General features: G+C 43.3%; 1 protein-coding gene across 1 annotated transcript in view; it reads right to left on the bottom strand.

Moving 5' to 3' along the window:
• LOC139759053 (uncharacterized) overlaps window positions 1–25814 on the bottom strand; it is a 422614-nt gene that overhangs the window by 326986 nt on the left and 69814 nt on the right. Inside the window, exon 3 of the mRNA XM_071680968.1 lies at window positions 18223–18597. Within this exon, the coding sequence (XP_071537069.1) occupies window positions 18223–18323 (101 nt within the window). The 5' untranslated portion in view covers window positions 18324–18597. The remainder of the gene's footprint in view (window positions 1–18222; window positions 18598–25814) is intronic.

Here is a 25814-nt window from a genome sequence, read left to right as displayed (position 1 = left end):
ATATATATATATATATACACACACACACATATATATTCTTTCTTATCAAGAATCAGTCCATGATACCCAAAGGTCGCATCGTCATGATGAAGGGTCGTACGTACCCTCCGTGCTCAAAGGGGTCGTACCCGCCGTACCCAGGGGATCACTATACCTCATCCCTCAACGTAAACTTGCTGCTTAACATCACTGACGAGATGGAGGAAGCCGGAGGACACCGCACTTTCCGCTACGCTTACATTATGCTAATTTCACGCCAAACTCCCGGGTGCGCTGCGCTGATAAATTCATGGTTCACTCTCCGCTAACCAGAGGGGGTTGGGTGTGGAACACCGTCTCCCGCGGACGTACAGGGCCTAAATGCAAGATTACGCGTCCCCATTACACGCCAAGGAAAAACTTGAGGAGGTATACCGGTCGCTGCCTGCATTTTAAAGTGGTGGTGGAGAATCAGACATGGCTGGGTCGTGTGAGGACGACGGTGTGGTCTCTGAAGACGTCTGTACCAGCCTTGAGGACGAGGGTTCGATACTTGAGAACAAAGTTACGATCCTTGGGAGAGATGGTACGATCTTCGAGCATGATGGTACGATCCTTGAGCACGACGCTACGATCCTTGAGCACGATGGTACGATCTTTGAGCACGACGGTACGATCTTTGAGCACGACGGTACGATCTTTGAACACGACGATATGATCCTTGAGCACGACGGTACGATCTTTGAGCACGACGGTACGATCTTTGAGCACGACGGTACGATCCTTGAACACGACGATATGATCCTTGAGCACGACGGTACGATCTTTGAGCACGACGGTACGATCCTTGAGCACGACGGTATGATCTCTGAGCACGACGGTACGATCTTTGAGCACGACGGTACGATCCTTGAGCACGACGGTATGATCTCTGAGCACGACGGTACGATCTTTGAGCACGACGGGACGATCTTTGAGCACGACGGGTACAATCTTTAAGCACAATGGTACTACCCTTGAGAATGACGGTACGACCCTTAAGCCCGACGGTACGACCCTTAGTTAAACCGGCCTGGCCTCTGATCTGACCTCTTAAAGTATAGGTCAAAAAACGACGCCATCATACCCATGGGTCGTAACGCTGTGCTCATGGGGTCGTACCGTCGTGCTCAGGAGGTCGCACCGCCATGTTCACAGGTCGTAACTTCGTGCTCCGGGCTGAGGTCGTATCGTAGTGCTGAGAGGGTCGTACCGTCGTGCTGAGGGGGTCGTACCGTCGTGCTCAAGAATCATAAACAAGAGATTTATGTGCCATCCTCTCCTCCCCTACCTGTAAACAGAGCTATGCCACATCAGGGCCTCCATAATGATTTCCAACCCTAAGGACGTATCATTTGAGGCAATTTACCCCTGTACTTAGAACGGGCATTAACGTGGGTTAGCACAGTGTTCCTCCACTCGTCTCCACCACAATACAGTAACTACCCACACACATTACAGTGACTACCCCCACACAATACAGTAACTACTTCCACACAATAAAGTAACTACCCCCACACAATACAGTAACTACCCACACACAATACAGTAACTACCCCTACACAATACAGTAACTACTCCCACACAATACAGTAACTATCCCCACACATTACATTAAATACCCCCACACAATACAGTTACTACCCAACAAAATACAGTAACTACCCAACAAAATACAATAACTAATCCACACAATACAGTAACTGCCCAACGCAATACAGTAACTACCCCACACAATACGGTAACTACCCCCACACAATACAGTAACTACCGCCACACAATACAGTAACTACCGCCACACAATACAGTAACTACCCCACACAATATAGTAACTATCCCCACACAATACAGTAACTACCCCCACACAATACAGTAACTACCCCCACACAATACAGTAACTACCCCACACAATACAGTAACTACCCCACACAATACAGTAACTACCCCACACAATACAATAACTACCGCCACACAGTACAGTAACTACCGCCACACAATACAGTAACTACCCCCACACAATACAGTAACTACCCCACACAATACAGTAACTACCCCCACACAATACAGTAACTACCCCACACAATACAGTAACTACCCCACACAATATAGTAACTACCCCCACACAATACAGTAACTACCCCCACACAATACAGTAACTACCCCCACACAATACAGTAACTACCCCACATAATACAGTAACTACCCCCACACAATACAGTAACTACCCCCCACACAATACAGTAACTACCCCACATAATACAGTAACTACCCCCACACAATACAGTAACTACCCCACACAATACAGTAACTACCCCACACAATACAGTAACTACCCCCACACAATACAGTAACTACCCCACATAATACAGGGAGGCTTTACAAGACCTCCACCACTTGAACCCACTCAGAGCCGCATCCTGTCCAGGACGTGTACTGTAAATTGGTGACCTGACCTATGACGGCAGGTGGGTCAGGTCAGGATAAAAGATACGACAAGGGAGTAATTAACTGGGATAATTAACACTAACCCAGGTCACCCAAGGTCACTGAGATTGACGGACAAAACGCTGCTTCGGGTTGTTTGAGGTCAAACTCAGGTGTTCAGTGATGCTAATGGGTTAACTACTGACATAATCAAGGTGTCCCCAGGGCGTTAGGCTGGACTGACCCCTGACTCTGTCTTCCGTGAGGGCACACATGCTACTCTCCCGTCCGCCGGGTAGAATTCGTGTGGGTCCCGGTGCTCACGGGCGGGAACTAATTCTGTTCACGATCGGAACTTCGTAATGTATGGTATGTCTCCGCCTGTTGTCGTACTGATTCTAATTTATTCAATTCATTGAAATATTTATTTGACCAGCCCCCCAAAACACTGTCTCCACAGCGGACCATAAACTCCGAGTGGAAATTTCATTTCCATTGCCATACGAGAATGTTGTGAAGTGTGTACATTTTAAAAAAAACCTTGGTTAACTTATTCTATATATATATATATTTTTTTTTTATTATTATTATTATTATACTTTCTCGCTGTCTCCCGCGTTTGCGAGGTAGCGCAAGGAAACAGACGAAAGAAATGGCCCAACCCCCCCCATACACATGTATATACATACGTCCACACACGCAAATATACATACCTACACAGCCTTCCACGGTTTACCCCAGACGCTTCACATGCCCTGATTCAATCCACTGACAGCACGTCAACCCCGGTATACCACATCGCTCCAACTCACTCTATTCCTTGCCCTCCTTTCACCCTCCTGCATGTTCAGGCCCCGATCACACAAAATCTTTTTCACTCCATCTTTCCACCTCCAATTTGGTCTCCCTCTTCTCCTTGTTCCCTCCACCTCCGACACATATATCCTCTTGGTCAATCTTTCCTCACTCATCCTCTCCATGTGCCCAAACCACTTCAAAACACCCTCTTCTGCTCTCTCAACCACGCTCTTTTTATTTCCACACATCTCTCTTACCCTTACGTTACTCACTCGATCAAACCACCTCACACCACACATTGTCCTCAAACATCTCATTTCCAGCACATCCATCCTCCTGCGCACAACTCTATCCATAGCCCACGCCTCGCAACCATACAACATTGTTGGAACCACTATTCCTTCAAACATACCCATTTTTGCTTTCCGAGATAATGTTCTCGACTTCCACACATTCTTCAAGGCCCCCAGAATTTTCGCCCCCTCCCCCACCCTATGATCCACTTCCGCTTCCATGGTTCCATCCGCTGCCAGATCCACTCCCAGATATCTAAAACACTTCACTTCCTCCAGTTTTTCTCCATTCAAACTCACCTCCCAATTGACTTGACCCTCAACCCTACTGTACCTAATAACCTTGCTCTTATTCACATTCACTCTTAACTTTCTTCTTCCACACACTTTTCCAAACTCAGTCACCAGCTTCTGCAGTTTCTCACATGAATCAGCCACCAGCGCTGTATCATCAGCGAACAACAACTGACTCACTTCCCAAGCTCTCTCATCCCCAACAGACTTCATACTTGCCCCTCTTTCCAAAACTCTTGCATTTACCTCCCTAACAACCCCATCCACAAACAAATTAAACAACCATGGAGACATCACACACCCCTGCCGCAAACCTACATTCACTGAGAACCAATCACTTTCCTCTCTTCCTACACGTACACATGCCTTACATCCTCGATAAAAACTTTTCACTGCTTCTAACAACTTTCCTCCCACACCATATATTCTTAATACCTTCCACAGAGCATCTCTATCAACTCTATCATATGCCTTCTCCAGATCCATAAATGCTACATACAAATCCATTTGCTTTTCTAAATATTTCTCACATACATTCTTCAAAGCAAACACCTGATCCACACATCCTCTACCACTTCTGAAACTACACTGCTCTTCCCCAATCTGATGCTCTGTACATGCCTTCACCCTCTCAATCAATACCCTCCCATATAATTTACCAGGAATACTCAACAAACTTATACCTCTGTAATTTGAGCACTCACTCTTATCCCCTTTGCCTTTGTACAATGGCACTATGCACGCATTCCGCCAATCCTCAGGCACCTCACCATGAGTCATACATACATTAAATAACCTTACCAACCAGTCAACAATACAGTCACCCCCTTTTTTAATAAATTCCACTGCAATACCATCCAAACCTGCTGCCTTGCCGGCTTTCATCTTCCGCAAAGCTTTCACTACCTCTTCTCTGTTTACCAAATCATTTTCCCTAACCCTCTCACTTTGCACACCACCTCGACCAAAACACCCTATATCTGCCACTCTATCATCAAACACATTCAACAAACCTTCAAAATACTCACTCCATCTCCTTCTCACATCACCACTACTTGTTATCACCTCCCCACTTGCGCCCTTCACCGAAGTTCCCATTTGCTCCCTTGTCTTACGTACTTTATTTACCTCCTTCCAGAACATCTTTTTTTTTTTTATTTATTATACTTTGTCGCTGTCTCCCGCGTTTGCGAGGTAGCGCAAGGAAACAGACGAAAGAAATGGCCCAACCCCCCCCCCCTATACACATGTATATACATACGTCCACACACGCAAATATACATACCTACACAGCTTTCCATGGTTTACCCCAGACGCTTCACATGCCTTGATTCAATCCACTGACAGCACGTCAACCCCGGTATACCACATCGCTCCAATTCACTCTATTCCTTGCCCTCCTTTCACCCTCCTGCATGTTCAGGCCCCGATCACACAAAATCTTTTTCACTCCATCTTTCCACCTCCAATTTGGTCTCCCTCTTCTCCTCGTTCCCTCCACCTCCGACACATATATCCTCTTGGTCAATCTTTCCTCACTCATTCTCTCCATGTGCCCAAACCACTTCAAAACACCCTCTTCTGCCCTCTCAACCACGCTCTTTTTATTTCCACACATCTCTCTTACCCTTACGTTACTCACTCGATCAAACCACCTCACACCACACATTGTCCTCAAACATCTCATTTCCAGCACATCCATCCTCCTGCGCACAACTCTATCCATAGCCCACGCCTCGCAACCATACAATATTGTTGGAACCACTATTCCTTCAAACATACCCATTTTTGCTTTCCGAGATAATCTTCTCGACTTCCACACATTCTTCAAGGCCCCCAGAATTTTCGCCCCCTCCCCCACCCTATGATCCACTTCCGCTTCCATGGTTCCATCCGCTGCCAGATCCACTCCAAGATATCTAAAACACTTCACTTCCTCCAGTTTTACTCCATTCAAACTCACCTCCCAATTGACTTGACCCTCAACCCTACTGTACCTAATAACCTTGCTCTTATTCACATTTACTCTTAACTTTCTTCTTCCACACACTTTACCAAACTCAGTCACCAGCTTCTGCAGTTTCTCACATGAATCAGCCACCAGCGCTGTATCATCAGCGATCAACAACTGACTCACTTCCCAAGCTCTCTCCTCCCCAACAGACTTAATACTTGCCCCTCTTTCCAAAACTCTTGCATTTACCTCCCTAACAACCCCATCCATAAACAAATTAAACAACCATGGAGACATCACACACCCCTGCCGCAAACCTACATTCACTGAGAACCAATCACTTTCCTCTCTTCCTACACGTACACATGCCTTACATCCTCGATAAAAACTTTTCACTGCTTCTAACAACTTTCCTCCCACACCATATATTCTTAATACCTTCCACAGAGCATCTCTATCAACTCTATCATATGCCTTCTCCAGATCCATAAATGCTACATACAAATCCATTTGCTTTTCTAAGTATTTCTCACATACATTCTTCAAAGCAAACACCTGATCCACACATCCTCTACCACTTCTGAAACCACACTGCTCTTTCCCAATCTGATGCTCTGTACATGCCTTCACCCTCTCAATCAATACCCTCCCATATAATTTACCAGGAATACTCAAACTTATACCTCTGTAATTTGAGCACTCACTCTTATCCCCTTTGCCTTTGTACAATGGCACTATGCACGCATTCCGCCAATCCTCAGGCACCTCACCATGAGTCATACATACATTAAATAACCTTACCAACCAGTCAACAATACAGTCACCCCTTTTTTAATAAATTCCACTGCAATACCATCCAAACCTGCTGCCTTGCCGGCTTTCATCTTCCGCAAAGCTTTCACTACCTCTTCTCTGTTTACCAAATCATTTTCCCTAACCCTCTCACTTTGCACACCACCTCGACCAAAACACCCTATATCTGCCACTCTATCATCAAACGCATTCAACAAACCTTCAAAATACTCACTCCATCTCCTTCTCACATCACCACTACTTCTTATCACCTCCCCATTTGCGCCCTTCACTGAAGTTCCCATTTGCTCCCTTGTCTTACGCACTTTATTTACCTCCTTCCAGAACATCTTTTTATTCTCCCTAAAATTTAATGATACTCTCTCACCCCAACTCTCATTTGCCCTTTTTTTCACCTCTTGCACCTTTCTCTTGACCTCCTGTCTCTTTCTTTTATACATCTCCCACTCAATTGCATTTTTTCCCTGCAAAAATCGTCCAAATGCCTCTCTCTTCTCTTTCACTAATACTCTTACTTCTTCATCCCACCACTCACTACCTTTTCTAATCAACCCACCTCCCACTCTTCTCATGCCACAAGCATCTTTTGCGCAATCCATCACTGATTCCCTAAATACATCCCATTCCTCCCCCACTCCCCTTACTTCCATTGTTCTCACCTTTTTCCATTCTGTACTCAGTCTCTCCTGGTACTTCCTCACACAGGTCTCCTTCTCAAGCTCACTTACTCTCACCACCCTCTTCACCCCAACATTCACTCTTCTTTTCTGAAAACCCATACAAATCTTCACCTTAGCCTCCACAAGATAATGATCAGACATCCCTCCAGTTGCACCTCTCAGCACATTAACATCCAAAAGTCTCTCTTTCGCACGCCTGTCAATTAACACGTAATCCAATAACGCTCTCTGGCCATCTCTCCTACTTACATAAGTATACTTATGTATATCTCGCTTTTTAAACCAGGTATTCCCAATCATCAGTCCTTTTTCAGCACATAAATCTACAAGCTCTTCACCATTTCCATTTACAACACTGAACACCCCATGTATACCAATTATTCCCTCAACTGCCACATTACTCACCTTTGCATTCAAATCACCCATCACTATGACCCGGTCTCGTGCATCAAAACCACTAACACACTCATTCAGCTGCTCCCAAAACACTTGCCTCTCTTGATCTTTCTTCTCATGCCCAGGTGCATATGCACCAATAATCACCCACCTCTCTCCATCAACTTTCAGTTTTACCCATATTAATCGAGAATTTACTTTCTTACACTCTATCACATACTCCCACAACTCCTGTTTCAGGAGTATTGCTACTCCTTCCCTTGCTCTTGTCCTCTCACTAACCCCTGACTTTACTCCCCAGACATTCCCAAACCACTCTTCCCCTTTACCCTTGAGCTTCGTTTCACTCAGAGCCAAAACATCCAGGTTCCTTTCCTCAAACATACTACCTATCTCTCCTTAATAATAATATATATATATATATATATATATAATATATATATATATATATATATATAATATATATATATGTAATATATATTATCCCTGGGGATAGGGGAGAAAGAATACTTCCCACGTATTCCCCTGCGTGTCGTAGAAGGCGACTGAAAGGGGAGGGAGCGGGGGCTGGAAATCCTCCCCTCTCGTTTTTTTTAATTTTCCAAAAGAAGGAACAGAGAAGGGGCCAGGAGAAGATATTCCCTCAAAGGCCCAGTCCTCTGTTCTTAACGCTACCTCGCTATCGCGGGAAATGGCGAATAGTATGAAAAAAAAAAAAAATATATATATATAATATATATATATATAATATATATATAAATATATATATATATATATATAATATATATATATAAATATATATATATATTCTATTCGAGCTAATTTCTATACAGGAAATATAGTTTTCCCTGAACATATCACAGAGCCTGACTGAGCGCCTCCCACTCTCTCTCCTGACACTTCTATGTAACATTATTCATAACAATGACACTCTAATATGAGGTTTTGTTACGCTCCCCTTCACGATGCCTGGTTCGGTTCCCCCACCAGGCTACACAGTCGTATCTCTTCCTCTGTATTCTATCCCTGCACCAGGCTTTTAAGGGAAGCCATTGGGTATAATATCTACAGAATTTTGAGTTTGAGATTTCGACTTCTGTAAAATAGTACTCACGTATAGGTTTTTACTATGAACAGGATTCTCTCTACATATATTTTTGAGATCTCTTAGAAAAAGTCACTGCATGCTCAGGTTCGAATCCCGGACAGGGAAGCCAGCCGGCTCCACACAACCCAGCTGTTCATCTCCCCTTTGGCGATGGTTAAAGACAGGGTATCTTACGTAAGCTAGGGTGTGTAAATGTATGTGTATACATAAGATAAGACATGGTATATATAATATAATATATATATTATATATATATATATATATATATAATATATAAATCTTTCAAACCATTCGCCATTTCCCGCGTTAGCGAGGTAGCGTTTATGAGACAGAAGACTGGCCTTTTTTGGAATATCCTCACCTGCCCCCTCTGTTCCTATCTTTTGGAAAAATTAAAAAAAAAAAAAAAACGAGAGGGGAGGATTTCCAGCCCCCCGCTCCCTCCCCTTTTAGTCGCCTTCTACGACACGCAGGGAATACGTGGGAAGTATTCTTAATCCCCTATCCCCAGGGATATATATATATATATATATATAAATCTATATATATATATAATATATATATATATATATATATATATATTTTTTTTTTTTTTTTTTTTTTTTTTGCTTTGTCGCTGTCTCCCGTGTTTGCGAGGTAGCGCAAGAAACCAGACGAAAGAAATGACCCAACCCACCCCCATACACATGCCTTGATTCAACCCACTGACAGCACGTCAACCCCGGTATACCACATCGCTCCAATTCACTCTATTCTTTGCCCTCCTTTCACCCTCCTGCATGTTCAGGCCCCGATCACACAAAATCTTTTTCACTCCTCTTTCCACCTCCAGTTTGGTCTCCCTCTTCTCCTCGTTCCCTCCACCTCCGACACATATATCCTCTTGGTCAATCTTTCCTCACTCATTCTCTCCATGTGACCAAACCATTTCAAAAACACCCTCTTCTGCTCTCTCAACCACGCTCTTTTTATTTCCACACATCTCTCTTACCCTTACGTACTTACTCGATCAAACCACCTCACACCACACATTGTCCTCAAACATCTCATTTCCAGCACATCCATCCTCCTGCGCACAACTCTATCCATAGCCCACGCCTCGCAACCATACAATATTGTTGGAACCACTATTCCTTCAAACATACCCATTTTTGCTTTCCGAGATAATCTTCTCGACTTCCACACATTCTTCAAGGCCCCCAGAATTTTCGCCCCCTCCCCCACCCTATGATCCACTTCCGCTTCCATGGTTCCATCCGCTGCCAGATCCACTCCAAGATATCTAAAACACTTCACTTCCTCCAGTTTTACTCCATTCAAACTCACCTCCCAATTGACTTGACCCTCAACCCTACTGTACCTAATAACCTTGCTCTTATTCACATTTACTCTTAACTTTCTTCTTCCACACACTTTACCAAACTCAGTCACCAGCTTCTGCAGTTTCTCACATGAATCAGCCACCAGCGCTGTATCATCAGCGATCAACAACTGACTCACTTCCCAAGCTCTCTCCTCCCCAACAGACTTAATACTTGCCCCTCTTTCCAAAACTCTTGCATTTACCTCCCTAACAACCCCATCCATAAACAAATTAAACAACCATGGAGACATCACACACCCCTGCCGCAAACCTACATTCACTGAGAACCAATCACTTTCCTCTCTTCCTACACGTACACATGCCTTACATCCTCGATAAAAACTTTTCACTGCTTCTAACAACTTTCCTCCCACACCATATATTCTTAATACCTTCCACAGAGCATCTCTATCAACTCTATCATATGCCTTCTCCAGATCCATAAATGCTACATACAAATCCATTTGCTTTTCTAAGTATTTCTCACATACATTCTTCAAAGCAAACACCTGATCCACACATCCTCTACCACTTCTGAAACCACACTGCTCTTTCCCAATCTGATGCTCTGTACATGCCTTCACCCTCTCAATCAATACCCTCCCATATAATTTACCAGGAATACTCAAAACTTATACCTCTGTAATTTGAGCACTCACTCTTATCCCCTTTGCCTTTGTACAATGGCACTATGCACGCATTCCGCCAATCCTCAGGCACCTCACCATGAGTCATACATACATTAAATAACCTTACCAACCAGTCAACAATACAGTCACCCCCTTTTTTAATAAATTCCACTGCAATACCATCCAAACCTGCTGCCTTGCCGGCTTTCATCTTCCGCAAAGCTTTCACTACCTCTTCTCTGTTTACCAAATCATTTTCCCTAACCCTCTCACTTTGCACACCACCTCGACCAAAACACCCTATATCTGCCACTCTATCATCAAACGCATTCAACAAACCTTCAAAATACTCACTCCATCTCCTTCTCACATCACCACTACTTCTTATCACCTCCCCATTTGCGCCCTTCACTGAAGTTCCCATTTGCTCCCTTGTCTTACGCACTTTATTTACCTCCTTCCAGAACATCTTTTTATTCTCCCTAAAATTTAATGATACTCTCTCACCCCAACTCTCATTTGCCCTTTTTTTCACCTCTTGCACCTTTCTCTTGACCTCCTGTCTCTTTCTTTTATACATCTCCCACTCAATTGCATTTTTTCCCTGCAAAAATCGTCCAAATGCCTCTCTCTTCTCTTTCACTAATACTCTTACTTCTTCATCCCACCACTCACTACCTTTTCTAATCAACCCACCTCCCACTCTTCTCATGCCACAAGCATCTTTTGCGCAATCCATCACTGATTCCCTAAATACATCCCATTCCTCCCCCACTCCCCTTACTTCCATTGTTCTCACCTTTTTCCATTCTGTACTCAGTCTCTCCTGGTACTTCCTCACACAGGTCTCCTTCTCAAGCTCACTTACTCTCACCACCCTCTTCACCCCAACATTCACTCTTCTTTTCTGAAAACCCATACAAATCTTCACCTTAGCCTCCACAAGATAATGATCAGACATCCCTCCAGTTGCACCTCTCAGCACATTAACATCCAAAAGTCTCTCTTTCGCACGCCTGTCAATTAACACGTAATCCAATAACGCTCTCTGGCCATCTCTCCTACTTACATAAGTATACTTATGTATATCTCGCTTTTTAAACCAGGTATTCCCAATCATCAGTCCTTTTTCAGCACATAAATCTACAAGCTCTTCACCATTTCCATTTACAACACTGAACACCCCATGTATACCAATTATTCCCTCAACTGCCACATTACTCACCTTTGCATTCAAATCACCCATCACTATGACCCGGTCTCGTGCATCAAAACCACTAACACACTCATTCAGCTGCTCCCAAAACACTTGCCTCTCTTGATCTTTCTTCTCATGCCCAGGTGCATATGCACCAATAATCACCCACCTCTCTCCATCAACTTTCAGTTTTACCCATATTAATCGAGAATTTACTTTCTTACACTCTATCACATACTCCCACAACTCCTGTTTCAGGAGTATTGCTACTCCTTCCCTTGCTCTTGTCCTCTCACTAACCCCTGACTTTACTCCCCAGACATTCCCAAACCACTCTTCCCCTTTACCCTTGAGCTTCGTTTCACTCAGAGCCAAAACATCCAGGTTCCTTTCCTCAAACATACTACCTATCTCTCCTTTATATATATATATATATATATATATATATATATATATATATATATATATATATATATATATATATATGTATATATATTATCCCTGGGGATAGGGGAGAAAGAATACTTCCCACGTATTCCCTGCGTGTCGTAGAAGGCGACTGAAAGGGGAGGGAGCGGGGGGCTGGAAATCCTCCCCTCTCGTTTTTTTTTAATTTTCCAAAAGAAGGAACAGAGAAGGGGGCCAGGAGAAGATATTCCCTCAAAGGCCCAGTCCTCTGTTCTTAACGCTACCTCGCTATCGCGGGAAATGGCGAATAGTATGAAAAAAAAAAAAAAATATATATATATATATATATATATATATATATATATATATATATATATATATATATATATATATATATATATATATATATATATTCTTATTCGAGCTAATTTCTATACAAGGAAAATATAGTTTTCCCTGAACATATCACAGAGCCTGACTGAGCGCCTCCCACTCTCTCTCCTGACACTTCTATGTAACATTAGTTCTTAACAATGACACTCTAATATGAGGTTTGTACGCTCCCCTTCACGATGCCCGGGTTCGGTTCCCCCACCAGGCTACACAGTCGTATCTCTTCCTCTGTATTCTATCCACTGCACCAGGCTTTAAGGGAAGCCATTGGGTATATATCTACAGGAATTTTGAGTTTGAGATTTCGACTTCTGTAAAATAGTACTCACGTATAGGTTTTACTATGAACAGGATTCTCTCTACATATATTTTTTGAGGATCTCTTAGAAAAAGTCACTGCATGCTCAGGTTCGAATCCCGGACAGGGAAGCCAGCCGGCTCACACACAACCCAGCTGTTCATCCTCCCCTTTGGCGATGGTTAAAGACTGGGTATCTTACGTAAGCTAGGGTGTGTAAATGTATGTGTATACATAAGACTAAGACATGGTATATATATATATATATATATATATATATATATATATATATATATATATATATATATCTTTCAAACCATTCGCCATTTCCCGCGTTAGCGAGGTAGCGTTTAGAACAGAAGACTGGGCCTTTTTTGGAATATCCTCACCTGGCCCCCTCTGTTCCTTCTTTTGGAAAATTAAAAAAAAAAAAAAACGAGAGGGGAGGATTTCCAGCCCCCCGCTCCCTCCCCTTTTAGTCGCCTTCTACGACACGCAGGGAATACGTGGGAAGTATTCTTAATCCCCTATCCCCAGGGATATATATATATATATATATATATATATATATATATATATATATATATATATATATATATATATATTTTTTTTTTTTTTTTTTTTTTTTTTTTGCTTTGTCGCTGTCTCCCGTGTTTGCGAGGTAGCGCAAGGAAACAGACGAAAGAAATGACCCAACCCACCCCCATACACATGCCTTGATTCAACCCACTGACAGCACGTCAACCCCGGTATACCACATCGCTCCAATTCACTCTATTCTTTGCCCTCCTTTCACCCTCCTGCATGTTCAGGCCCCGATCACACAAAATCTTTTTCACTCCATCTTTCCACCTCCAGTTTGGTCTCCCTCTTCTCCTCGTTCCCTCCACCTCCGACACATATATCCTCTTGGTCAATCTTTCCTCACTCATTCTCTCCATGTGACCAAACCATTTCAAAACACCCTCTTCTGCTCTCTCAACCACGCTCTTTTTATTTCCACACATCTCTCTTACCCTTACGTTACTTACTCGATCAAACCACCTCACACCACACATTGTCCTCAAACATCTCATTTCCAGCACATCCATCCTCCTGCGCACAACTCTATCCATAATCCATGCCTCGCAACCATACAACATTGTTGGAACCACTATTCCTTCAAACATACCCATTTTTGCTTTCCGAGATAATGTTCTCGACTTCCACACATTCTTCAAGGCTCCCAGAATTTTCGCCTCCTCCCCCACCCTATGATCCACTTCCGCTTCCATGGTTCCATCCGCTGCCAGATCCACTCCCAGATATCTAAAACACTTCACTTCCTCCAGTTTTTCTCCATTCAAACTCACCTCCCAATTGAATTGACCCTCAACCCTACTGTACCTAATAACCTTGCTCTTATTCACATTTACTCTTAACTTTCTTCTTTCACACGCTTTACCAAACTCAGTCACCAGCTTCTGCAGTTTCTCACATGAATCAGCCACCAGCGCTGTATCATCAGCGAACAACAACTGACTCACTTCCCAAGCTCTCTCATCCCCAACAGACTTCATACTTGCCCCTCTTTCCAAAACTCTTGCATTTACCTCCCTAACAACCCCATCAATAAACAAATTAAACAACCATGGAGACATCACACACCCCTGCCGCAAACCTACATTCACTGAGAACCAATCACTTTCCTCTCTTCCTACACGTACACATGCCTTACATCCTCGATAAAAACTTTTCACTGCTTCTAACAACTTGCCTCTCACACCATATATTCTTAATACCTTCCACAGAGCATCTCTATCAACTCTATCATATGCCTTCTCCAGATCCATAAATGCTACATACAAATCCATTTGCTTTTCTAAGTATTTCTCACATACATTCTTCAAAGCAAACACCTGATCCACACATCCTCTACCACTTCTGAAACCACACTGCTCTTCCCCAATCTGATGCTCTGTACATGCCTTCACCCTCTCAATCAATACCCTCCCATATAATTTACCAGGAATACTCAACAAACTTATACCTCTGTAATTTGAGCACTCACTCTTATCCCCTTTGCCTTTGTACAATGGCACTATGCACGCATTCCGCCAATCCTCAGGCACCTCACCATGAGTCATACATACATTACATAACCTTACCAACCAGTGAACAATACAGTCACCCCCTTTTTTAATAGATTCCACTGCAATACCATCCAAACCTGCTGCCTTGCCGGCTTTCATCTTCCGCAAAGCTTTTACTACCTCTTCTCTGTTTACCAACTCATTTTCCCTAACCCTCTCACTTTGCACACCACCTCGACCAAAACACCCTATATCTGCCACTCTATCATCAAACACATTCAACAAACCTTCAAAATACTCACTCCATCTCCTTCTCACATCACCACTACTTGTTATCACCTCCCCATTTGCGCCCTTCACTGAAGTTCCCATTTGCTCCCTTGTCTTACGCACTTTATTTACCTCCTTCCAGAACATCTTTTTATTCTCCCTAAAATTTAATGATACTCTCTCACCCCAACTCTCATTTGCCCTTTTTTTCACCTCTTGCACCTTTCTCTTGACCTCCTGTCTCTTTCTTTTATACGTCTCCCACTCAATTTCATTTTTTCCCTGCAAAAATCGTCCAAATGCCTCTCTCTTCTCTTTCACTAATACTCTTACTTCTTCATCCCACCACTCACTACCCTTTCTAATCAACCCACCTCCCACTCTTCTCATGCCACAAGCATCTTTTGCGCAATCCATCACTGATTCCCTAAATACATCCCATTCCTCCCCCACTCCCCTTACTTCCATTGTTCTCACCTTTTTCCATTCTGTACTCAGTCTCTCCTGGTACTTCCTCACACAAGTCTCCTTCCCAAGCTCACTTACTCTCACCACCCTCTTCACCCCAACATTCACTCTTCTTTTCTGAAAACCCATACAAATCTTCACCTTAGCCTCCACAAGATAATGATCAGACATCCCTCCAGTTGCACCTCTCAGCACATTAACATCCAAAAGTCTCTCTTTCGCGCGCCTGTCAATTATCACGTAATCCAATAACGCTCTCTGGCCATCTCTCCTACTTACATACGTATACTTACGTATATCTCGCTTTTTAAACCAGGTATTCCCAATCATCAGTCCTTTTTCAGCACATAAATCTACAAGCTCTTCACCATTTCCATTTACAACACTGAACACCCCATGTATACCAATTATTCCCTCAACTGCCACATTACTCACCTTTGCATTTAAATCACCCAACACTATAACCCGGTCTCGTGCATCAAAACCACTAACACACTCATTCAGCTGCTCCCAAAACACTTGCCTCTCATGATCTTTCTTCTCATGCCCAGGTGCATATGCACCAATAATCACCCATCTCTCTCCATCAACTTTCAGTTTTACCCATATTAATCGAGAATTTACTTTCTTACATTCTATCACATACTTCCACAACTCCTGTTTCAGGAGTACTGCTACTCCTTCCCTTGCTCTTGTCCTCTCACTAACCCCTGACTTTACTCCCAAGACATTCCCAAACCACTCTTCCCCTTTACCCTTGAGCTTCGTTTCACTCAGAGCCAAAACATCCAGGTTCCTTTCCTCAAACATACTACCTATCTCTCCTTTTTTCACATCTTGGTTACATCCACACACATTTAGGCACCCCAATCTGAGCCTTCGAGGAGGGTGAGCACTCCCCGCGTGACTCCTTCTTCTGTTTCCCATTTTAGAAAGTTAAAAAAATACAAGGAGGGGAGGATTTCTGGCCCCCCGCTCCCGTCCCCTCTAGTCGCTTTCTACGACACGCGAGGAATGCGTGGGAAGTATTCTTTCACCCCTATCCCCAGGGATAATATACATATATATATACACATACACCCACATACACACACACACGCACATATACACACACACACACACATACATATATATACATGTTAAAAAATGTAAGAAACAATTTAGAAAACTGAAACTTCTAGCTTGAAATGAAATGAAAAAATGAATGTCACATAATGGTTCAACGTCTGACTATGGAAAGGAAATATATATATATATATATATATATATATATATATATATATATATATATATATATATATATATATATATACACACACAAGGCAAAGAGACGGAAGAACACGATTGTAAAACTCTCTCCCAGTAACACACAAACAGTCATCACACGTGACTATAAATATACACAGTATACAGGAATTAAAAAGTTGTATGACAACAACAAGAATGATAAAGTTTAAAAAACAGAATCCACGAGTGAGGAACTCCCTCACCGTCCTGTACCAATACGTCATCACAAACAGATGATGATCACAGCATTACCCTGCTGACGGAGTCACACTGCAAGGTGTATGAACTTAGACTTGGCCAACGTTACGAAGCCAGGCATTGAACCTTCCATGTCTCGTACACTTCCTGATTTTATACCAGGGACATGACCTGGGTCCCATCCCTACTTTTCTCAAGAGTTTATTCACCTCTTAAGAGAAAGTGACGATGTGTCAACATATCCACATGCGATTATGATGTTAATATTTACCCAGAATACGTGTGTGTGTGTGTGTGTGTGTGTGTGTGTGTGTAGCCAAGAGAGAACAGATGAATCATTCATGTATAGTTAGCCACTTGTATACAACAGGGAGTGAGTTGGTCGTACACGTCTAAATCCCTCGTCTCTCTCAACCTCAGCAGACCAAACCCTCGTCGTTCACCGCGTCCGTAGTGGCTGAGTACGTCTAATGTCGACCTTCCCTGATGACAAGATATTTTTTCTTTTCCCATGATTATCGTCTTTTGCCCCCCTCCCTCGAGTTACCATGAGGAAGTGTTTACAACACCCGAGTGTTCCGTCTTTCCTCTGAAACGAACAAGGTTGTCGACCCCCCCCCCCCCCCCCCCCCCCCCCAGAAGCTGGACGGGAGTGCAAAATGGAACGAGGGGTCGAGCGACTTCGAACCCTTGCGAAAAGCACGTCTTGATATATAAGCTATGACCACAGATCCCCTGGACGTCTTATACGATTGGTAATGTAATCAACAGAATAAAAAAGATTCCTTTCCTGATAACTTCCCAATGTAACTCTACAAATTATACATCAAGTATAAAAGATAAACGAATGTTGTACTTACCGAAAGTTAATGTAGTTCATCACGCCACAGTTTCGAAGCCCGAATCGAATCTGGTCGACTCTTGTCAGCGAACCACGTTGTTCGAAGCCTGAGTCGACCATGGGTGGCACAGTGTAGCAATTAATAGTTTCAAAGTCCGAGTCGAACCCCAGAGGCTCTTGTCAACGAGCCAGTGTTTCAAACCCCGAATGGAACCTGGGTGACTCTTCACAGCGAGTCATAGTTTCGACACTTGGGCGAGTCTTTTGAGCTCATCACTGTATAATGTCCACTTCTGCCATCACGGCAGCAATCACGCACACTGGTGTTACTTCAACAATAAAGACGTACACTTCGCGACTATTCACAAGACAAGGAAACACATCACTTCACCCCCTGTAAAAATAATAGAAATTTACATTAAGCAAAGATTTGTACAAAATGGTTGCAACACAGGAATTATTCACCAAAGTATTTCTCAAATGTTTATGAATAATTCTCAAGTCTTAGCTCAAGATGGAAGTTATTCATTATGTAATACTTGTCTGATATTGGCATTATGATGTATACCTTCATTTATGGAGTTGCTGTTAAACTAACAGGTTTCATTATCATCACAGAAAGATAAAAGGGTTCAGATGTGGTCTTTCATGGCGCAAGTTTTGGATCAGGTCAAAGGTCAAGCCATTGCAGCAAAGGGTCGTAACGAAGTGGTACTCAAGGATCGTACCAACGTACGACGGAAGAACTCAAATGACCAACAGATATTCAGCGCATGACGAAAACTGGTCACACACACACACAAACACACACACAGAGGGTATGTTGGATGGTCGTCAACTACCAAGGGTTATTAAAGCCGTCAACGTCAAGACATGGCCACCGACTTAAAAAATCTTGAACGCCCTCTTCAGGTGTTCAAGACCATACACACTCTCCACGCATTTATTTCTGATACGTTGGAGGCTCCACTCATGGCCATAAGTCCACATCAGGGACGGGCCTTAACTGAAGCAGAGGTAGGGGAAGAAAGAGAGGCATGCGAAAGTATTCACGAGTTTTGGAGGAAGTGAAATACCATCTTTTTTTTCTTTTTCTTCCTTTAATGTGCCATGAGAGGGTAAAGAGATCCAAGGCTTCGACGTGGATGTAAAGAAACAGTTATCAAAACGGCCCACCCTTAAGTTGCAAACAGTCTGACAGTAATCATGTGACACGGCAGATTACCGAGTAACGCGTGGTGTTAAGTAACGGTGGGGGCACACAGACAGCCAGCTCTCGGGAGCAAAAACCAAAGTAATACCTACAGAAGAGGGAAACTGAACCTTTACTGCGGCATAATTCTACACGTCTACGGCGTAGGGAAAACGGGTCACGTTTTGAAATTAGAATTTCTATACTCGGAATGATTTCAACGCAACTCTGTCAAGTTGCAGAGCAAGAACCATCCCAGTACTCCATATACAAGGACGTATCAATCCTTTCCACAAACGGAGCAACTGTTCAGAAGAAAACAAATTTCGACATCTAAAGAGGATACTCATATTCTTATAGGTAAACTTAGCTATATTCCAAAAAAAGTGGATTATACAGTAATTGTATGTGTGCATTTAGATATTTGTGGGAAAAAAGGAAATCATTGATAAATAGGAGAAAAAGTTAAGGAGACAGGACAGAGTCTTGTAGGACACCGCTGTTGATAGAGAAAGGGGGAGAGGCTGATCCATCAACAGCGACGGAGATAGATCGGCCGGAGAGGAAGCTAGATATGAGGAAGCAAAATGGAGGAGGGAAGCCAAAAGAGGGGAGCTTAGAGATGAGACCCCGATGCCACACCCTGTCAAAAGCTTTGGATATGTCAAGGACAACAACATACGATGACCAGACATTAGTAAGATAGGAATTAATATCACCAGTGGATCTCGCCTTACGGCAGCCATACTGCAGATCAAACATAAGACTGTGAGATTCAAGATTATCTAAGACTATGGCCTTTGCATTCAAACACGTACATGGGGCCAGTGCTAATGCATTACATCCTCCCATACTATACAAACTGGTAAATACAACCAGGTAATTACACAGATGCTCAACACATCAGCAGAGAAATTTTGCAGAGCAAGGGACACACACACACACACACACACACCACCTCACACAGCACGTCGCCCAAGGCTACCAGACACACCGCTTCCCGTGTTAGTAAACAACCAAGATGGCCGCTTAGCTGACTAAGCACGTAAGCCAACGTAGCAAAGTTCTTTTTCTCTTGTATTTTCTTTTTTGTAATAATAACAATAATAATAATAATAATAATGATAATAATAACAACAATAATGATGATAATAATAATAATGATAATAATAATAATGACAATAATAATGTTTACGATTTCCTGAATTAAATGTAGTCAAAGGTTGTGTGAAACAAATACAAATAGCAGGCGTAGGATGTAGGAGTCTGTCATGAATAATTGTGTTACGGGGAGAGAGTTTGACACTTGTGTTGTGCGGTCGCTTAACCTTTTATATATGTATCATGTCTAAAACCCTAGTCTGTATATGAAACACTCACACACCTATTTAAGAACCAGACTCGAGGGGAAGATGAACACCTGGGTTGGGTATAGGCCGACTGCCACGCCCTAGATTAGAGTTACATAGACACAGATACACAGACCACACAGACCCAAGGTCTAAGCAAGGTGCTGCTCCTTAAAAACCAGTAGAAGAAAAGCATGGTAAAACAAAGGCTTTCCACCACCCTCCACTCCCTCCGGCAACACACAGGTCGTAAAACAAGTAGGAAAAAATACCTTGCAGGATTAATATGCTAGAAGGAAACCTTTATAGGAAAGTCATAAGGTAGAATATGTTACGAATATGAATTAATTATGTATCCCATCAGTAATGACGTGTATCCTTTCATCTTTTGTTATAAAGACAATACTAAGGATAAACTTGAGCTCCAGCCTCTTATTATGTCTATTATTCCTGCTGTTGCACAGTGATACAGTAATGATTACTTACTCCGTCAAAGCAGGTGACATGGGTTAATCAGTGTTGGTATGTTACTGTAGCTTGGCCAGGGAGAGATCAGTGGGTGAGAAGGTAGCATGATATACCACTGTGTTATGATGACTGATTAAATGAATTATTCAATATCGGAGAGTGACAAGCGATGATCAAGCCTACTTCTGAAGACAGCAAGGGTGTTGCTCTGAACGCCATTTTCTGGGAGCTTATTCCACGCATCAATAATGTCGATGGTGAAGACCCCGAGCAGGCCAGACCCCGAGCTGGCTCCTGCTGACTCAAGGTCACTTACACTAACCACTACAGAAAGGAGACGGTGTGTATGTGTGTATGTGGGAAAGTGTAATAACTAATTCTTATGAACGGGGAAGAAGAGAGAGAGAGAGAGAGAGAGAGAGAGAGAGAGAGAGAGAGAGAGAGAGAGAGAGAGAGAGAGAGAGAGAGAGAGAGAGTCGTACTGAGGTGGGAACCAATCATTTTGCCTCTCATTTCTGTCTTCGTTTATCACTCAGTTCGCCTCTTCTTTACTCCACTAACATATTGCCTCCCGCCTCTCATTCTCCTTCGTTCGTTCCCTGTAACTAATCGGTCGTTCCTGGGGTCACAGTACTGCCTCATGACCAGCCTCATCGAATCTACTGGAGATGAAATATTCCTTCATATCTTGCCCTGGACTCCTGTCTCCAATGGTTTAACTATGGCGCTCCTACATTCTCCTCATAACTCAAGATCCCTTCCCTTCAGTGCAATATTTCTCACCCATTACTTGGACTCTTTATCAATCTACTTCAACTGGGGAGACCAAATTGATGATGTACGTTCTAATTTGGGTAAAAGAAGTACGACGATATTATCTATCCGATGATCGTTAACCAGGTAAAACAAGGCGGTTTTGACACGGGCCAAGATATAGCTTGATTGGTTCACATCCTGTGTAACACAGTCATGTAGTGACGAGCCAGGCATAATGTACGTCTATAGTAAACACTCCTCTCGCTGGTGGCTCCCTCTGCTCTACTTCCTGCAAGGTGGTGGTTAGTCACAGGCCTATATTCTGTTGCTTCCCAACCTCAACACTTTATACTTGTTGGGGGTGAGTCTCACGTGTAGTGCAACTGAGCAGTGATGAACTCTGTCCTATTATTCATGTAGAATTATTGGATTTTTCTATTTATTTCTCCCATAAGCAAGGCATCATCTGCAAATATGTTCGGGTATGAGTCAATCCCCTCATGCAAGTCATTTACTCACATAACAAATAAAGGCAGAACCAGAAGCAGTCCCTTTGGGACACCAGTAATTACTTATGGTCGACGACTCCTGCCTGAAATTATAGTTACTTCAGACATTCCTATGAAAGGGGCGTCTGGTTTCTTTTGGCCCCTGAGGTCCTATAGATCACGGATTCTCCTGTCATAGATAGACTGTAACTTACTTTGTGACAAAAGTCCAGAAGTCTGGCACTGGATGAGGTTTTCACCCAAAACTTGAACAGTATTGCCTTACACAAGATTTTCTTGCTATCCGATTCTTCCCTCGTAATGTTTTATGTCACTATACAGAGTGCATTTATTAGTGATAGCGGCGTATGGCTTAGCGCGATTTCTATTCTGTCCTTTAAAGCTAATGAAATTTTTGCTTTCCTCCACTCCCTTGTGCCGGAACATTTCATCACGTGATTTTGAAAGGAATATCTTTTCTAGTATCTCGCCGAAGGATCACGCACAATCATTCAACGCCTTGGTCGAGATATCATCAAAGTCATAATAACTTGTATGGCTTTCTTTCCATCACCGGACTATTCAGAGTTCATCTGATGAGTTCGATGTCTCACCTGGCCGCACTCACATCCCAGACAGGTAGTGCTGGCGAGATGCACACCTTCAGTAATAAATACACTGAGCAGATCGTAATTCAGTTTCATTCTCCACTCCAAGCAGTTATTCCTTCCTTTAATCAAGTGTATGACTGAAACTTTGCCCTTTAAGTATCTATGATAATTTCTTCCAACGTTATGAGCTTCTCCACAACGTCTTCTTCGTAGTTTTTCTGCTTTTACTCCACTCATTCTGGTATATCTATTCCTTGTCTTCTTGTATCTTAAAACCAAAATGTAGTGGTGTCTTCTTCTGTAACTGCTCCATGCTTTCTTTACCTTCTGAAACCATCTGTAGCCACACATGATAATCTCTACCCCTTCTACCCTGCTCCCTCTTCACACATCTGTCCACTGACTGCCTCTTTGCACACCTCACAGATCCGCCTATAACATATCCCGTGTGTGTGTGTGTTCAGCTTGTGAAATTCACCACCTCAGTCTGCTGGGTTCACCACACAAGTTATCCAGTTTGATATTGTTGCCTCTCTCGTAGCTGCTCCTGGTGGTGGTAAGGTTCTCGCCTGCTTCCACCACTTCCTCCTCATCCAGCGTGAACGCTTCCCCCGGGTGATGCCACCACAGTTGACGCCTCCTGTGCCCACACTGCCCACACTGGCCTGTCGGCTGTTTTTCGCCGGAGGGAGTTGGAGGATGAGGAGGAGACAGCACTTGATACTGGCCAATCCTCAACTCATCTAATCATGAAGACTGTCTTATAAAACATCAAACTGCACACAGCGTCTTAATCAACCTACAGGTTTGTCTATTTTTCCATATGTAGATGAAAATGAGATGTGATTTTAATGATGTGTCAGTCCGCCTCCTGGTGTGTTCATGGCAGGTTTTCCTGATCAGATTCTAAGGAGTTCCATCCCTGCTTCATTATGCTCCATATGGAGGCCAACATGCTTAACCGATTTCACCTTTACACGCAGACTGTCTTCCTGAACCTCTCCAGCGTAACGCTTGGCACAGCGTTCAGCACTTTCAGGTCAGTACGTCAATGTTCAGATCATAATCATGAAACTTGCCAGCTCTCACCTGGACATTACATCACTGAGCGCATTTATCACAAATACTTTCATCTATGTATTTTTCTCTGCAGTTCGTGTGCTCTTGTCGGGATTTACCACAGAATATAACTGTTATCATAGGTAATTACAGAAAAACAGCATTTCGGAACATTAACAAAGTGTCAGTGTTTTCAACCAGTACAATACACAGGTTCAAGTAATCGGAATACTCTAATAATATCCAGCACTACCTATAATCCGGCAGATGCCGGATTATAGGTCTTTTACTATACAATGTAACCCATTATGTCAACCTCTCCTCCACACCCCAGGGCTCGCCTTTGTGCATCAGTTTATCCCAACCCTCACTATTTACCGTCAGGAGGTGGCACCTCTCGTGCAGGAGGCTACACTCACAGTAATTATGAAGTCTTCGTAACTCGTGCGTTTCCCCCAGTATATAGCATCTAAATTGACCTTCCTCCCGCTAGATGTTTAAATCCCACTTTACTGTGAAGGTAAACTCACTCCTTCTCTCTCTCTCTCTCTCTCTCTCTCTCTCTCTCTCTCTCTCTCTCTCTCTCTCTCTCTCTCTCTCAAGTCTCTTACTGTTTATGATGATTCTGGTCCCTCTGTTAATCTCTCTCTCAACCCCTCCCTCCCTCCTCTCTCTCTCTCTCAATCATCCATCTGTTTCTTGCTCTCTCGATAATGATTTCATGCCTTCCAGCACCTTCTTTCTTTCGTTCTTTTACGTCTACACTTTCATCAAATTTTCTTTTATGCTGTGTGTGTGTGTGTGTGTGTGTGTGTGTGTGTGTGTGTGTGTGTGTGTGTGTGTGTGTCTACGAGCTAACCAACTCTGTACGTCAGAATGAACGGCACCTCCATCTTCACGCTTTATTAGCTCATAAAACGGATAATCGTAAAACAGAAAAAGAGAAATGGCCAAGTCGTGATTCCGCCTCACTATATAGGGAGGAGCAGGGCTGGTCTGGCTGGCTGCCGCCTCCGTGGTGGACAGCCGCTGAGGTATTCACTCTTTACCACCTGGACGAGTCACGTTTCCCGGGGTAAGAGGCAGTCCCAGGGACCCCCGTCCTGAGATGGCTGGCCAAATGGACAAATGCCAACAACCCAGTCAAGGAGGGAGGGAGGGGCGGGGGGGAGGGGGGGGTGGTCGCTGAAACGGGCCATTATCTACTTACGGCCAGTGATTACAACGGTGATTACTTTCCAGTGAGGGGATTAAACCTAGAGATATGGGTAATCATATACATTTCCAGGGCTCCCCCTGTGTGTCTGAATGGGAGATAAAAGGCCTGCAGATTATTATAGGTCTGTTGAAAAGACCTTCGTGGAATCGACGAGAGGTCCGAGCTGAGGTGGTACGTCATGCAGAGCCATGTGAAGTGACTGATGCTCACAATGATCTCTCGCGGGAGACTGCGCATGATATGACCGAGACACGGAGCGAGACACAGCTGCAGACGTCTAGATAATGTCTCTGCTCGTGAAGAAGAAAAGATTCCTACGTTTTTTGAGACGTTGTTAATCTTATATCACCACTGTATCCACCTCTGGTTCACAGTACAAAGGAACAGATGATTCTAAGGAAAAAAGATAAGAATGCGAGTTACTGCATTGAAGTAACTAATTTTGTGTGTGGCAAGCCGGGGTGTCTGA

This window comes from Panulirus ornatus, chromosome 32 (assembly GCF_036320965.1).
Source record: "Panulirus ornatus isolate Po-2019 chromosome 32, ASM3632096v1, whole genome shotgun sequence".
NCBI classification, from domain to species: Eukaryota; Metazoa; Arthropoda; class Malacostraca; order Decapoda; family Palinuridae; genus Panulirus; species Panulirus ornatus.
Note: the sequence above shows the minus strand (reverse complement) of the source record. Positions and strands in the feature narration are given on the sequence as shown.